The 17,102-nt window shown below is 44.5% G+C and overlaps 1 protein-coding gene across 6 annotated transcripts in view; it reads right to left on the reverse strand.

The window, feature by feature from the left end:
* Window positions 1–1,615: 1,615 nt before the first annotated feature.
* The window catches only part of LOC141751271 (cohesin subunit SA-2-like), a 64,966-nt gene continuing 49,479 nt past the window's right edge, over window positions 1,616–17,102 (reverse strand). For 4 of the 6 annotated variants that reach the window (XM_074607759.1, XM_074607749.1, XM_074607782.1 and 1 more), the window contains 8 exons: window positions 12,950–13,101; window positions 12,013–12,114; window positions 10,543–10,697; window positions 10,318–10,446; window positions 6,653–6,843; window positions 5,443–5,617; window positions 3,886–4,026; window positions 2,270–2,378 (listed from right to left, as the gene is read on the reverse strand). In XM_074607759.1, the coding sequence (XP_074463860.1) occupies window positions 3,903–4,026; window positions 5,443–5,617; window positions 6,653–6,843; window positions 10,318–10,446; window positions 10,543–10,697; window positions 12,013–12,114; window positions 12,950–13,101 (1,028 nt within the window). In that variant the 3' untranslated portion in view covers window positions 2,270–2,378; window positions 3,886–3,902. Of the gene's footprint in view, window positions 2,379–3,885; window positions 4,027–5,442; window positions 5,618–6,652; window positions 6,844–10,317; window positions 10,447–10,542; window positions 10,698–12,012; window positions 12,115–12,949; window positions 13,102–17,102 lie in introns of all 6 variants that reach the window. The other 2 variants (XM_074607771.1, XR_012589940.1) reach the window with 2 other exon arrangements.

Raw genomic sequence — 17,102 nt, forward strand, 5'->3', positions numbered from 1 at the left:
TCATTCTCATAGCCCCTGGTTTTGCCTTCTGTGACTTGGGCAGTGTGGTCACAGCCCTTGCTGGTAAAGACCAAGGCAAAAAAAAAAAAAAAAAAAGTCATTGAGTACCTCAGCCTTCTCCATATCCTGGGTGACTAGGTCTCCTGTTTCCTTCTGGAGAGGGCCCACGTCTTCCCTAGTCTTCCCTTTATCTCTGACATACTTCTTATAGAAGTTTTTCTTGTTGCCTTTGAGGTCCCTGGTCAGATTTAATTTTATCTGGGCTTTAGCTTGCCTAATCTGGTTCCTGGTCGCTCAGACAGTTTCTCTGTATTCCACCCAGTCAATCCATCCTTGCTTCCACCCTCTGTAGGCCTCCTTTTTGCTTTTGAGCTTGTCCAGGAGCTCCTTGTTCATCCACGCAGGCCTCCTGGCTTTTTTGCCTGACTTCTTCTTTCTTGGAATGCACTGCTCCTGAGCTTGGCAGAGGTGATCCTTGAATATAACCCTCCTAAGCCCCATTCCTTAAGGTGCTGTGGGAAAGGATGACCAACTGGCTTTCTAGAAGATGATCCTGAACTTCTATTGCTGTTCCAAGGGGCGGTGACTTTTGCCTACCTGAAACCCTTCAGCTGGAACCCCCCCCTTCTTAAAAAGGGGGTTTGTAAATGGGCACGTGCAGCCAAGGACGCTCTCGTTGCACAGTGACATTTCTCCCCTGGTGCAGGGTAGAACTCTTCTGCAGAGCCTGTAGCTGTGGTTGCCACTTTGCGTTTAATGAAGCGCCTGTTAAATCCTGCTCCCTATTATATTTTGATAACCAAGTCCCTTTTTCCTAAAGGATTTGCAGATTATATGGTGTTATCGTGGAAGTGACATTTCTTGCAACACATGACCTATAAGGATTACTGCACCTTCCCCCAGAAGGCTAATTCCCAGCCGCAGTCCTTCACTACAAGAAGTAAAGCATCTGCATGTTTGATGTGGTCCCAGGTGTGTTTTCTTAGTCCAAGTCCAGCCGTATTCTGCCTACCTGGGAAGTGTTTAGGCCTAGAGCCACAGCTCTAGCTGGATGAAGGAAACATCACTACCACAGTCGAGGTTTGGAGTTGGGGGAAGTCACAGGGGAACTGAGTTGACCTGGATGAGAATCAGCATTATCTTGCGGAGCGCTGCCTCTCCCTTGAATTAGCCTACTGCATACTTAACTATGGAAAATGAAACACAATGGGTTTACTGTTGCCTGGGAGACATTCATGGCTTTCACCTCCACGTTCGTGGGAGCTCACTTCTGACTTATTTAATAACAGGACAAACTAGGCAGTAGGACTGACTGCGGCTCTTCTTTCTCCAGACTTCTTGTGGAGTCACTTGCACTTTCAGTACTAATGGATAGCAATGGTTATGTAGTTTATTTTACACAGTTACAATCCAAAATATATATATATATAAAAAATAAAGCTGATTGATAGGATTAATACAGTGTACAATTCCATGGAGCAGTGACCCAGGGTCAGCGAAAGCAGCCAGCGCTCCCCAGCCTACTGCCTCTGAAACGCTCTTGGGTGAAGACCATTTGCACATTCCTAATGGAAAAACTACTTTTGAAGGGCCATGTTTACAGTCCATTTACATCGCCTTTTCAAGCTTTATATTTTCCAAGTAAATACCACATGACCACTATGTACGAAAGATTTCTTCCAGAGGAAAATACTCGATCAACTGGTCCGCTGTTTCTTTCTTACTTAGAAGCCTTGATGCAAGTCTCCTGGGAACGTGCCCTGATCCCCACAGACCACTAACCACGTCTCTGTAAGCACTGGAATTTAGAAATACTTTCAGACAATTTGATCCATGTTTTCAGGCAGGAAAGGGCACTGCCAAGACACCCAGCAGGTCACAGCAGTCACAGCTGGGCCAGGCTCCTTTCTCCCTGGAGCCAGGTACAAGGAAACATGTAGGTATCCATCTTGGTTATCTCAAGGAATACATCCAGCAGAATGCTGCCCCCGCACTGATTTGAGCGAGCTTGTCTCATCTAGTTTACAGAGTCTTTGACTCAATATTTGTCAATACCCTGATTCCAATCCTCAGGTTGGGAATTATTCCAAGTCAGCATCAAGGACGAGGATGCAGTTGATGTTCATAACGCCCACAACCTTAGAAGTGCAACAGCCAAATCAGTGACAGCACGAACGGCAACGTGGAGAAATCAACCCCAGTGCTATAGGACCTAACTGGTTCTGGGTGGATGCCTACAGGCAAGAGATCTGACTTGATCCATATCTCCTGCTGCCTTGCTCGATGACGTCACAACCCCATTTTCTGTTACACAACTTGCAGAAAAAAACGGCAGCACGTTCTTCACTTCCATTTATCCTCTCAGCCTCTTAGCTGTCCTATACCGCAAGGAAAAAAAGATTAAGTCGATCTCATACTATCGAGAAAACATCATATAAGTGCACATAAGGAATCAGAATAAAAGCGTAGCTTCTAACCATTTAGCAGCTTGGCCAGAGCTGGCTTGTGGAAAGCACTATATTTAGCTTCCACAAAAGGAAAGAAGCATTTCTATACCACAAGGAGCCCAGAAAGGGCACTACAGGGAAAGGCCACATACTAAGTAGTGCATTTTCTGTATGGTTTCGATCCTGCTTCACAGATTTAAATTCTTTTATTATCTACCTTCAATAAAAGCTGCTCCAAGCTCATGGTCCAAACAAATAGTCTACATTTTAAAAGGCATACATCTGTAAGAAAAAGTAGAAGTCCCTTTTTCCTTCTAGTCCTCTTTAAAAAACCCACCACTCAAATACAAAAAGGAACCATTTGTTCAACTTTACAGGAAAAACTCATTTAAAAAGTCAAAAATCAGACAAGGTCTTCGAATGTGGCTCTTGGATCCCAGATAAACCAGAGCCACTGGAAATCAAGGGGTTGCCTCGATCACTGCAAAAAAACCTGTCTGCCAAACCCCGGGTTTCCATTCCAATAGGAGTTCAGAGAGCAGGGGGAAATACAGGAGAAAAACCGGAAGAAACCGCTCAGCCCCTTGCGACGCCTGACACAGCAAACCCTTAAACGGACGGGAGGGGTGTCACGGGCTGCAGCACAGGAAACCTCATGGCCTCTATTTTTATTTTCTTTTTTCCCCCCCTTTCAGTCCAGTCACTGCTGGAAGACCCGTGGTGTCCTTGCACTGCGCTGTCCCAAAGGGCTAAAAGTTCTTCCCTGCAGCCAGTATCCATTCCAGGGCTGAGCTGAGACCCAGGGGGACAGCTGGAGTTTTGCCAAACTATTATCTGATCCCAAAGGCGATCGGTGCCCACAAGACAACCCCCAGGCTACGCTGGCTGCCGCTCCAAGCCCACAGCGCTCACATGCTTCCCTTCAAATCCCCAGCTGGTTTGGGGACAATTTAATCTCCCCAGCAGCCTTGACTGGAAAAGGGCAAGAAACAAGGACCGCTCCAGCGAGAGCCCTGGGCTGACCAGTGATCAGACACATTCCGAGTCTTTCGCTCTAAAGAGCACAATGCAAACCCCATTTCTGAAGCAGACATTCCCCGCAGGCCGTGCACCAGCGCCATCTCTGCGATGTGTCAGTAACACGAAGCAACTGCAGCAAATGGCTCTTAAGTAAAGGAGCTTCACCGCATGGCGAAAAAAGGAAACTGGGTCCTCCTCTCAATGCGCCCTGGCTTTAGTTCAACGTACCTAAGGATGTCTAGATCCTGCAATAAGAATTGCCTTAAAAATGCCAACCAAGGTGAAGGAGGAGACTACAGCTGCAGCTAAAAATGGAAGAGGGGAGAACCCCTATTCTCAGCCTGAAAGGGGCCACAAAAGAGCAACCCCTTTGCCGCTAGATGGGTACTCACGAGATTCTGAACTCACATTCACCCACCTCAACAACAGCTGTCCTCAGAGCTCAAAAACCCGAGCCGGAATTACCTGGTCTGCACCAACCACATCAACATCGACATCTTCAATTACATCTTCTGCTTGACCCTCCTCTGAGACATCTTCTGTCTTAATCTCATCTTTGCTGGGAAAAAAAAAAAGCCAAGTCTTGCAAAATTTTATAACAGGTTGCACATTGCGCAAGTGTGCTTACGGCAGAGTAGTTCGCATGTTAAGATCTGCTGCTGAGATATCCACATAAGGTGTCCCAAAATTTCTGATCCAAGTATTTCCCACGTATGAGAGAGGTTATGCTCTGAGGAATTTCCAATAAAGCAGTTCATAAAGAAAAGTTCATTTAAAAGGGGGCTGGATCTGTAATCAACTACATATCTAATAATTTTTTGTTCTATTTTACTTGTATTCACCAGGTCCCTTCAACAAGCGTCCCAAAGCCTGGAAAAGCATGCGTCTTTCTGGGACTTGTGTGTCATCTTTTAACTTACCAATATGGGAAGTGGCACCTAACACCTCACTAAATGAACTGTATTAAAAAAAAAAAATATCCCAATCGAGCACTCTGAGTGCTTTACAGAGCTCAAAAGCAGACTCCAGGCTCCCAATTTCTGCAATACCTCTCTTACACCCAAATTGTGTGGGGTTTCACTCAGGCGTGTGTGCATGCTGCACACAGAAGTGCATCTCTCTAAAAGGAAGTCACCAGTCACACAGTAGTTAACAGCAGATCTGCAGAGACAAGAATCCTCTTTCATTTCCAGAGATGCAGAAAACACTCATCGTCGGGCTGCAGCAAACAGCCAGGGAGTAACCAACACCACAGCCTTTTTGCATAACATTCGCAGGATACGGCTGCTCTACAGATGACACGGGAACATAGAAATACCAAACCCACGATGTAGCGGAAGTCCTTCTTTAAAATTCTCCTTTTCCTGGCAGAAAACAATTGCTGGTGACCAAGCTACACATCAGCCAACCCTGCTGCTAATGACAAGGTGAAGTTTTGTCCTCGTGTTCCCCATCTGATTGAAAGGTCTCGTGGGCAGAGGCTGTACTTGCACTGTGCTCGTGCCCCTCGCAGCTGGAGCAGCCCAAATAACAGTGAGTGCTTTGAGGGGATGAGGGCTTAGGAGGCAAGACCCCCAAAAAATCACAGTTAAGCCGTGATGAGAAGAATTCCCTGTTAGCAACTGGTAGTATCCTACATATCCTGGGAATGTTATGCAAAAAATCAGCACCAGAGGCAAGAGAAGTGGGACAGAGAACCCTCCTCCTTCCTTGTCTTTTTCTCTGCACACTCGATATTAGCCCAAGAAGGCACAGAAGGCCTGTGACAGTGGGGGACAATCAGGCTAAAGCAGCAAATGCAGATATTGGGCTGAGGAAACAGAGGACACAGGCTCTCAGACAGACAGGAGGGCGCACACCCTCAGCCCTTAGGCTCATGGAAGTATCACAAAAAACAGAAGCAAAGGTGGACCGAGAGACCCCAACTGTCAATACCAAGACAAGTGAAGGAGCTTGTAAGACATAAAACTCTCACCAGTATCTTCTCCGCAGCCCTCCTGGACAAAGGAATGGCAAGTGTTCCTGCAAATGCATCTCTCGAGATTTTAGCCTCTTTCTGCTTTTCCCAGTAGCAGAGGCAAGCTGGGAAGCCCGCTGCAGGGCTGGAGCTTTGCTTGCTGCCTCCGTCTGGCTGGTGTCAGGCAAAGACCCTGTAACAGACAGCGAACAGACTCATGCTCCAGCCTCGCTCTCAAGGGTCTGGAGATGGACAGTTGCGACACGTTCCCCACAGCAGTGAAGAAATGAGGCCAAGCTCAAAGGGAGATTTGGAGCAAAGCATTCTTCTATTGAAGGAACCAGCTAAAAGCCACATAAAACAAAATTCATTTACTTTGCCCGCTGGTCATTTTGGCAATCTAGGTCTATGATCTCGGCCCCGGTCCACAAATGCTATCAGTACTGCTGAGTCTGTATAAACCTCAAGAAAGGAAGGCCTTTGGGACACAAAGGAACAAGCTTTCTGAAGGCAGGTCACTGAGAAGAAAATTTCTGAGAAAGCATGAAAAAGAAACTAAAGGACGCTCTGGCTCTGGAAAAATTCCCTGTCCTCCACATGCAACTGCACATGTCCTTGGCACTTATCACTTTTACTGGCAATTGTTTTCATATTGGCTTTACTACATTTAAGCAAGTCTCATCATATCCACGGCAGTGAATACCTCATTACAGATTGGAAGTCCACGAGAGCTGCTAAAGCCTGGATCCAGCCCACCTAACTATAAGTCATTAAGCTAGGAGTATAATCCTACAGGCTCCCTAGAAATTCAACAGCAATAAAGACCCCAGAAGATGATTCGGCCCAGATCATCTGGGCTGAAGATCTGAATCAACTTCTGGAAACACCTCTCCTGTCTCCATTAGCTACACGGAGCAACAACGCCCTTAATTTAACAATTGAAAGCAATGAACCAAGTCTCAACAGCACAGACAAATGCCAGAGATCAGTACAGAGCAGACTTCAAGATTATCTGAATTCAGCTCACTCAAAGTCTCCAGACCAACCTTCCTGCTACTGAGTGATGAAGAGACCTTTAACAACAACAAAGCTGAAGGCAAAAGCCACGGTTCAAACTGGAAAGTACACAACATTCAACACACTGTGGTAGTGCTAAAGCAAAGCATGAAGTGCGTTTCAGCTGGGACAAAGCAAATACCACTGATCCAGAATGGGGAAGTTTTCATACCATTAGACAACTTCCTTTTAAAAGAAGACATCTTAGGTGTGCCCATGGGGGACCACTCTCCTGAACCACCGAGGACGGAGCTCTCTTCATCTTCATTTGCCAGTAAAGAGTTTCTGTACCAAATCAACGGCTGCCATTCGTCACCTCTGCAAGGCAGTGGTTCTGCTATGTACCTCTGTAAGTAAGCGTACCTAGAGAAAACCAAAAACAAGCGTAAGAAAACTCAGTATCTTTCCCCTCAATATCTAGGCAAGGTATTGCTAAAAAGGCATTTTCTCTTTAGCCTCCAAAGGTGCAGACAGAACTGTTGGAAAAAGAAAGGGCATCCCTTTTCCCAGAAATATCTAACATCTCTGAAATACCTGAATATTTAAAATGCAAATGCCTTCGAAGCTAAAAGACTGCTTGAATTTTAGCATTAGAAACAACACTAGATCCACAGGAATTGCAGAATTACGTCAGTCTCTAGAAATAACTTCCTGTGCAGGGAAAGTCGCTACCTGGAGCAGTCTGAATAGAGCGTAACTCTGCAAGGATGCACCCCTTCTCCTGGCAGCCCTTTTCTGCCTCATGGACTGCAGCGCAAAGGAGATTCCAGGCGAGAGATGCTCCTTGTGATTCTATAGTACAGCGGGTCAGAAAATGGGGTATTTATGCCATGAGTGCCTGTTTTGTCAAAATTTAAAACAAAGAACAACCAATAAAACCACATTTCTATACTATCATCTCAAACCCAATCTAATTCTCTCAGGTTCCCAACAAAATTTCAAGTGTCTGCAAGAAGCCGTTAACAGCTCGGCAGTTACGACAACACACGGGATGTGGGAAGCATTGGTTCAAATCCCTGTCCTGCCTGATTCAATCCAGAGTCTTGACACAGGGCCTGCCTGAATCCCAGGTGAAGCTATCACCTTTGCTGGAGCAAAGGGGTCTCCTTCAAACATTCTTTTTGAAAAACAGGACATTTCTGACAAGGTCTTTCTGACCCATTGCTACTTGTAACAATAAGAAAAGAAAACCAAAGTCCGACTCGGGATTAGAAACTGGATATTCACTACATTTCAGCTACAGCTCATCAGTTTAAAATCAAGCCCAGTGTTGTTAAAACAGACCCCAACTTAGCAAATACCAGAAGTGACAGCTTTAACGCCAGCCTGTACAGTGTATTATTCTTTCTTTGATTAGGAGTGTGGCCTGGAAAATATCAGACATTTCATTCACTTTGCAAAACAAGAAACCCGGTGCTGGGAGGAGGCTAGGGTAAGCACCGACTCTGAAACAATTAGAGTCATGGACCCTGTGGGCCCCAGGGATCAAGAAAACCTGGTAATGAAATTTGTTGGTTTCGAACAAGCATGTATTGTAACTACTGTTTTAGGGTCTAATCCAACTGCTATCAATGTCAATGGAAAGACTCCCACTGACTCAGGAATCAGGCCCTTCATGCTGCCTGTTATTCAATAATTCATTTCTTGTGTGCATTTTGTGGCGCAGAGCAATTGACAAGTCAGATATTTTACTGCTACGACCTGGGCAATTACAGGGGAGGAGGTTAAAATCCATATACTTTGATGGTGTTGAAATATACTCCTTTCTAACAAATGCCCATATTCTGTATCTCATCCGTTACAGGTACATTCACATATGTTAGCATACGGACCTGGACATCAATCCTATGATTAATAATAAAAATGAAAATAACCAGATGTTTATTTCTAAAAGTTCATGTTGACCTAAAACATTCCACCCAGTAATTTATGATGGAGCTAAACCTAAATATTTCTAAGAGGAAATATAATCTCCAGCCCCTGCAAGGCATTTTAGGCCTCCCAGAATAGAAACTGTTACTCTAGAAACATAGTCTGAATGTAGTTGTGGATAATATTGCAATTTCCCCCCTTGTGAATTTTATTGTTTCCCATTTGTTCCCAGCAGCAGTGGGAGGGTCCAAAGCAGTAAGAACTGAAGTCAAAGAGCATTCCCTGCCAGGTTCTCTATTTCCCACAAAAGTTTTCAATGAATAAACCCACCTGAATGTATCTAAAACATTCAGGAATATAATTCTGGAATATATCCACTGGTCAAGAAGTTAAATATAGCCCTGGGAAAAAAATCACCAGGATTTAGCTTTAAATCTCCCCACATTAATGATGAAATATTTTCCTCCTGTTTAATTAAAAAATACTCCTCGGAGGTAAATGAAATGACAAAGTTTTTCAAGGATGGATTAACAGAAATCTACTTATTGCACAAGTGTCACCACGCAGATGATAACAGCTCTTTAAAAACCAGACAACATGGACAGAGTTGTACAGAAACTGTACAAATCCCACTCAAGTCACAGATCTCAAATATGGTCTCCGAGAAAAATGCAAGAACAGAAAGGGAAGTTATCACTACCCATAGATCATCCATTTTAGATTTACCAGGGGTTGCAATCAGTATATGTCAAATATTTTTTTTTCCTGTATTTTGCATTTTGGGTTTGAATCCATTCCTTTAAACATAGTGTCTGGGCAGCTGGCAATTATTAATAAATTATATTTGTCATGTAAAGCAATAGGAAAGTAGACATTTTACCACTCTTGACCCTTATTATATAAAAACTGGTTGATGTTCCCCGTGGAAGTTAACCTCCAATTTAAGACAAAGTGACACAGGAGCAAACCAGTTACACAGAGCTCAGCAAGATGTAGCTGTTGGGGTGTGTTTCCGTTTCTGCTGACGACTTCTCCAAAGCGTAACTTTTCCTGTCAGGTACTGGAGTGATTTTCTCAGAAATTCAAAAAGACAGATGTGTCTTGATGTCTTACGTTCCTATGTCTCCATATATGCTCCCAGGAAAATTAAAATAGCTGTTATGTATTTTGCAATAGTTTTTACCATATCTGTAAATAGAAGACTGAAATGCAGAGATCCAGATCCCAAATAAGCAGCAAATAAAAGGAAGGTCAAATAGAAGGAAGAGCGTTACCTCCTTCCCAAAAATGACTGGAGTCGAAGCAGGTGAAGGTGGCAGTAAGAGACATAATCATACATCTCTCTGTTCAGATGCATAATGTCCCATGATGCCAAAACAAGGCTATTACTCTTACATTATTAAATGTAAATATTTAAACCACTGCAAAACACAGGGGCCCAACTGGATCAGGGCATATTTCCCTGTAAATAGCAAATTCTTGAATTTAAAATCTCCATTATGAACAGTGTCACGTGTGTTTCTATTCCAAATATATTCCACGAACTCATGTAATTCTGTCCTGAAGCTATGGAATTAGCTTACAAAATGATCTGGGCATTACCTCTTCCTCAATCTTTTCTGCTTTACTTTTCTGTTCAGAAAGGCATTCCTGGCACTCCGCTAGCCAGTCAAGTTGCAAACCTCTTCCACCTAGTTAACATTGTCTTTCCCTTAGAAGAATTGCCACATGTGGCCACAACTGTATCTGAAAAAGATCTAGAATGCACATACAATCTGAAATAACGACTACTACAAAATTCAGCGAGTGTTTCTCAAACTAACAGCCTCAGGGGCAGATTGATTTCAAAAGTTCTCTGAAAAGCCCTTGAGCAACTTCTGCAACAGCGAAGGTCAAGTGTCCCGTGTATCCCACAGAGATACACAGTTTGTGTTTTGTGTATGACTGTACAAGAACTTAACTTACACTAGTCTTTTGTCAGGCTTTAGCAGCTTGTTGGAAAATTCACTGATGATTAACAGAAAGCTCAAGTTAGGAGGCAAGCATTTTCCGTCTACTCCAGTAGCCCCTTGAAAAGCAAATTCAATCCCTTCCCTGTTGGAAGAAAAAAATAGAGAGAGAACAGAGCAATAAAACAGACAACTAACAAAAACAATGACCATGGACTAAGTGATGTTACGTGGCACATACTTGTGTATCATAGCTACAGATTCTCTAGATTTCACCTGGTCCCAGCCAAATGTTAGTGAAAAGCGACGGGCAAGTTCTTTCATATTTGTGAAGGAAGCAGAGGAGAAGTCCACGCCACTACTGCTGTCTTGGCTTTCTGCATGTCTCTGAAACAGCTGCAAAAGAGGTCTCAGATAAGCAACCATATGTAATCCCACAGGCAAACAAAGCGCCAGGAGGACACAGAGACACGCACAGCAAGCAACACTTCGCTTACACGGACAGAAGCCTTACAAAAGAGCAGGTAAGTTATGTGCCTCAGAAGGACACGACTGGAACGACGACAATGAACTGACACAAAGGACACTGTTGTGCTTACAAACTAAAAATAAATAAATAAATAAATAAATAAATGATGTGCACACACAGAGAACTGATTCCTGAAGACGATGCCTCCACTGACCCCATCTCCTGCTGGGACTTCTGAATCGAGCTCAAGAGGCCTAATTTGCCTGAGAGGATTTCAGAATATCAGAATGCAGATATAAAGCAGTAAGTTTGGCGGCGGCAGAGTCCAATTTCTGAGAGTGAGACTGGGTCAAAAGCAAGTCTTGAGCCAAATTAACTATGTTTTGGGGTTTTTTTCCTGACAGAACATGGAGGTAGCTTGTTGCCTTCAACTCTCAAGGTCAAGCAAAGGCCAAAAAGGGCCTGTTGTCTATGTGATACCTAAACTCAAAGTCCTGACTGTGTCAGCAGAATGTATGTAGCCAAATACTGCTTAGCCTCATCTAAGCTCAGATTTCAGGGGCTAGTTCACAGATCTAAGCCCCTGGCAATGTGTGTGAAATAAGCAAAGCTCATATATCAGCACCCCCTGGGAGAAGTCTGCCCTGTGGCTTACAGCACAACTCCAAGCCAGAAGCAGCTCTGGTCATGGGCAGAGCCGGCAAAAGCAGCTGCTAAAATAGCGAACTGGCCCCATCAGTCAGCAGCTGCAAGCCCCAGCAACTGAGAGCCTTCAGAAGAGCTGCACCCCACTTTCTTCCAGAAGAAAATACTGAAAATACTGGGGATTAGAGCTGGCCAGCCGCAGACGTGCATGTGGTTCCTCAAATTCAATAGGAATTGAGGTAGTCCATAAAACACAGAATAATATCCTTAACCTTTTTAAGGTTAAGACACCTACAATGTCCCAAGAAACACTCTGTAATCTCACATCAATCTTAATATGCTGTACTTTTGAAGGTTAAAAACAAGACCAAAAACCGTGCACAAAATTGAATTTTAAAACATATATAATGATTAGAAAGGTGTTTTAATTATGACATGCAAAACCAACATACACATAGAAAGTGCAGTCAAGGAAACAATTTCTTCTACTGGGTGTTTTAACGAATTTGAATAATTATGGCAAGGTAGGTAAAAGATTCCAATATGAATACAGCTGTCATAAAAGCCCCCAGCCTCTTGCTTTAATCTTAACCTTACCTGCTGCAGACAGAGAATCAGCGTCTTGGCACTCTGAATTTTGTTATTGTGCCTGGTCCTGCTTAACGTTTCTTTAATTATGTCTCCAAAATCATTGTAGGTCTATTAACAGCAAGAAAACACATGAGAATTATCATTCCCCTTCTTTAGCACGGGGAGTACAGAAACACATTATTCTGTTCATGTCACACAAGAAATTCATAAAACACTCTAAATATCAGAACACTCAAGCTAAAAGACGAAAACTACCTATTATTTCATAGGTAAAGCAATGGTACACTCCTTTAAGAGTAATTTAAGGATTAAAGCTCCACTGAAATTGTTAAGCGTTTATAACAAAAGAACAAAGCCTACTGAGGAGAGAAATAGAGAGTTTTCGGTATTTAACCAATGCTTGCCTTAGGCCCAATGAAGTAAAGAACAAGATCCATATTCAGGTATTTCCAAAGTGCTGCTAGTTGACTCGAGGTAACTGCCCTCTCTGTGCTGTTCTCGGCCCTCCTGAAACCCACTTTGGAGTGGCTGAAGCTCTCCCAGGTGTCTAAATACCGGGACCCATATGAAATCTTGTCCATCTGCATATGGACTGTGCGAGCCGTATGAAGTAAGTTAACCGCTTCAATGTCAGGATCTCTATAGTTAAAACACTCTCCCAGCCGTAAACTGCTTCTCTGCAAAGGCCTCTCTGGAGCAGCCGAGGAGCAGATGTTCAGACAGGCTCTACTCAATTTTCAGTTACTTTGTCTGCAGTGAGGTACCTTTGCAGAGCCAAAAGGAGAGCCTTGTCCGACTCTTGCTTGATTTTAGAGCCCTTTTGTGATTATACAAGGATTCTGAGCCGTAAGACTATTAACCCCACATCTTTCACAAACACTGGAGTCACTTTCGAAAAAGTAAAATGTACTGATAGGCAAGGCAACTTCATCCAAAACATTACCTTCACATAATGCTTATAGATCTCAGCAGCCGCAGTCATCTCTACCACATTATACACTATTAACTTGCAATATGCTGCAAGAAGACTCCGCTTTTTGTGCAAGTCATCAAGTTTGCAACTTTCATCCTGTCTCTCCTCCTCTTCTGTCAGGTCTAGGGAAACAAAAGCATTGAAGCTTTGTTCTACTACTTTATTCCAGATAGCTCAATTTTAATGACCAACTTGCATCCAAATAGCACAGACTCAGCTGTTCAGTCAACACACTAAGCAACAGATGCTAGCGCTCATTCCGGTGTGTATCAGAAAACACAGGGTTATTTCCATTTCAAAGCTTGCAGCTGATGACAGTGAAAATGAGTTATTTGCAATCTTCTACTCTGATCTTCATAGGGCCTTTGCATTTCTACTAGTCAGAAGCTCCTTGTACAACACTGCTCACAGCTACAGAACAGAAGCAAACAGAGCGCAGAATAAAAGGCACAAAACACGCCAAATGGAAGAGACCGGACAAACTGCAACCACATTTTTTTTGTTAGAATGACACAGAAGCTAGAAAACCATCACAGAACTCATCAGAAACCCTACAAAAGTTGCCCATACACAGTCAACAAAAGATGAGTTCAGGTGAAACTCCAAGTGGTTATCAACAAGAGTGAAAAACAAAAGTAATTTCATATCATTAAGAACATAATAGGTCTCTGGAAAATGGGTTAATGACTAGCTGGATAACTTGTGGAAAAGAGATACTCTTAAGAGTGTTCCAACACAGCTATGAAGGTGCTTGGGGAGAACTTCTTGTAGCAGGAGAGCTGAGATACAATCTTTCCTGCTACGAACGTAATCTACAACTGCCAAAAGGCTTCAGTCTTTGACCTATAATTTTGATGTGGACTGTTTGCGCTTCTAGCATGACTGTGGGCCCATAAACAAACATAAGGCAAGTGACTGATCAGAATTATCTGCAAATTAGAGTTAAAACTAAAATGGAGCAGCTGCCAGCTGTGCACAAAGACAAGCACACTCACTGCATGACAGAATCACTCATTGAGGAAGGAATCTGCAATGGGATGACAGGGATCCTTTGTGGGGAGGACGGAGAAATTGAAAGCATCATACAAAATGGGTTTGAAACAGTTCTCAGGCCATCTAACCCAAAACAGGATCAATTTTATCAGTTTCAGATACATAACATATACAATCTGAAACATAACCTGCTTCAAAAACTCCCACAACTAGGATACTACAATCTACTTGAGCCATCTTTTCTGTTGTATCTCTACCTTTACCAATAATGATTCTCTTCTACGATCTCCCTTGTTGCAATTCTTGCATTTACACTGTGACCTGTAGAAGTGTGATGCCCAAAACGGGACACAGAACTCCATCTGAACAGCTGAGGGACAAGAGTTTGACACAGTAATCTAGAGCAATGCTTGGTTTTTCAAAGCACGGCACTTGAACTCAGCCTCAAAACCACAATGAGCTAACAATCTATTTTCAAAACACTCCCAAAAGAAACCAGCCTTCACAACAACAGCCTCAATATGGCATCTGAATGTGCTCGCAAAAGGCAACCAAGCAATAAGTACATAGATGGCTCTGTACATTAGGGAGTGTTTTGATTGTATAGAGCTAGATTCCAGTGATGATAAAGTTGAGTGTTTATGGGTAAGGGTGAAGGGGAAGGCAAAAAAGGGAGATTTTGTGCTGGGAGTATGCTATAGACCACCCAACCAGGATGAGGAGACAGATGAAGTATTCTGTAAGTGGCTGGCTGAAGTCTCGCAATCGCCAGCCCTTGTTCTGGTTGGGGACTTCAACCTGCCGGGTATCTGCTGGAAATACAACACAGCAGAGAGCAGGCAGGCTAGGAGGTTCCTCGAGTGCATGGAAGATAACTTCCTGGCACAACTGGTGGGCGGGCCTACCAGGGGAAGTGCCTCGCTAGACCTCTGTTCACAAACAGAGAAGGACTAGTGGGAGATGTGGTGGTCAGAAGCCATCTTGGGTCTAGTGATCATGAAATGGTCAAGTTTTCAATTCGTAGTGATGTAAGGAGGGGGGTTAACAAAACCTCCACCTTGGACTTCTGAAGGGCGGACTTTAGCCTGTTCAGAACACTGGTTGAGAGAGTCCCTTGGGAGATAGTCCTGAAGGGCAAAGGGGTCCAGGAAAGCTGGACGCTCTTCAAGAAGGAAATCTTAAAGGCCCAGGAGCAGGCTGTCCCCAAGTGTCACAAGATTAAAGGGTGGGGAAAACGGCCAGCCTGGATGAATAAGGAACTTTTGATGGGACTTAGGAATAAAAGGAGGGTTTACCACCTTTGGAAGAAGGGACAGGCAACTCAGGAGGAGTACAGAGATCTCGTTAGGTTATACAGAGAGAAAATTAGGAAGGCAAAAGCCCAGCTGGAGCTCAACTTGGCCACTAACATTAAGGACAACAAAAAAAGCTTTTATAAATACATCAACAAAAAGAGAGCCAGGGAGAATCTCCATCCCTTACTGGATGCAGGGGGGAAAGTTGCAACCAAGGACGAGGAGAAGGCTGAGATACTTAATGCCTACTTTGCCTCCGTCTTCAATAGTCAGACCAGCTATCCCCAGGGTGTTGAGCCTCCTGAGCTGGAAGATAAGGATGGAGAGCAGAACAACCCACCCATAATCCACGAGGAAGTAGTCAATGATCTGCTTCTGCACCCGGACACACATAAGTCTATGGGGCCGGATGGGGTTCACCCAAGAGTGCTCAGGGAGCTGGCGGGAGAGCTCACCAAGCCTCTCTCCATCATTTATCAACAATCCTGGTCAACAGGGGAGGTACCAGATGACTGGAGGGTGGCTAATGTGACGCCCATCTACAAGAAGGGGCGGAAGGAGGATCTGGGGAACTACAGACCTATCAGCCTGACCTCGGTACCAGGAAAGATCATGGAGAGGATCATCTTGAGTGAGCTCTCACGGCAAGTGCAGGGCAGCCAAGGGATCAGGGCCAGCCGGCATGGGTTTAGGAAAGGGAGGTCCTGCTTAACCAACCTGATCTCTTTATATGACCATGTGACCCGCCTTCTGGATGCAGGGAAGGCTGTGGACGTTGTCTGTCTGGACTTCGGTAAGGCCTTTGACACCGTCCCCCATAGCATTCTCCTGGAGAAGCTGGCAAATCATGGCATAGACAAGTGTACTCTTCACTGGGTAAAAAACTGGCTGGATGGTCATGCCCAGAGAGTTGTGATTAATGGGGTGAAATCCTCTTGGCGGCCGGTCACCAGTGGTGTCCCTCAGGGCTCAGTTTTGGGGCCAGTTTTGTTTAATATCTTTATCAATGATCTGGATGAGAGGATTGAGTGCACCCTCAGTAAGTTTGCGGGTGACACCAAACTAGGTGGGAGTGTTGATCTGCTTGAGGGTAGGAAGGCTCTACAGAGGGACCTGGACAGGCTGGATCAATGGGCCAAGGCCAACTGTATGAGGTTTAATAAGGCCAAGTGCCGGGTCCTGCATTTCAGTCACAACAACCCCAAGCAACGCTACAGGCTTGGGGAAGAGTGGCTGGAAAACTGCCCAGCAGAAAAGGACCTGGGGGTGCTGGTGGAGCCAGCTTAACACGAGCCAGCAGTGTGCCCAGCTGGCCAAGAAGGCCAACAGCATCCTGGCCTGTATCAGGAATAGCGTGGCCAGCAGGAGTAGGGAAGTGATGGTGCCTCTGTACTCAGCACTGGTGAGGCCTCACCTCGAGTACTGTGTTCAGTTCTGGGCCCCTCTGTACAAGAGGGGCATTGAAGTGCTGGAGCGTGTCCAGAGGAGAGCTACCAGGCTGGTGAGGGGTCTGGAGACCAGGTCATATGAGGAGAGGCTGAGGGAGCTGGGCATGTTTAGCTTGGAGTAGAGGAGGCTGAGGGGAGACCTCATTGCCCTCTACAACTCCCTGAAAGGAGGCTGGAGAGAGGTGGGTGTTGGCCTCTTCTCCCAGGTGAATAATGACAGGACCAGAGGAAATGGTCTGAAGTTGCGGCAGGGGAGGTTTAGATTAGATATTAGGAAGAATTACTTTACGGAAAGAGTGGTCAGGCACTGGAACAGCCTGTCCAGGGAGGTGGTTGAGTCACCATCCCTAGAGGTATTTAAGAAACGTCTAGATTTGGCACTTCAGG

Source organism: Larus michahellis, chromosome 1 (genome assembly GCF_964199755.1).
Source record: "Larus michahellis chromosome 1, bLarMic1.1, whole genome shotgun sequence".
NCBI classification, from domain to species: Eukaryota; Metazoa; Chordata; class Aves; order Charadriiformes; family Laridae; genus Larus; species Larus michahellis.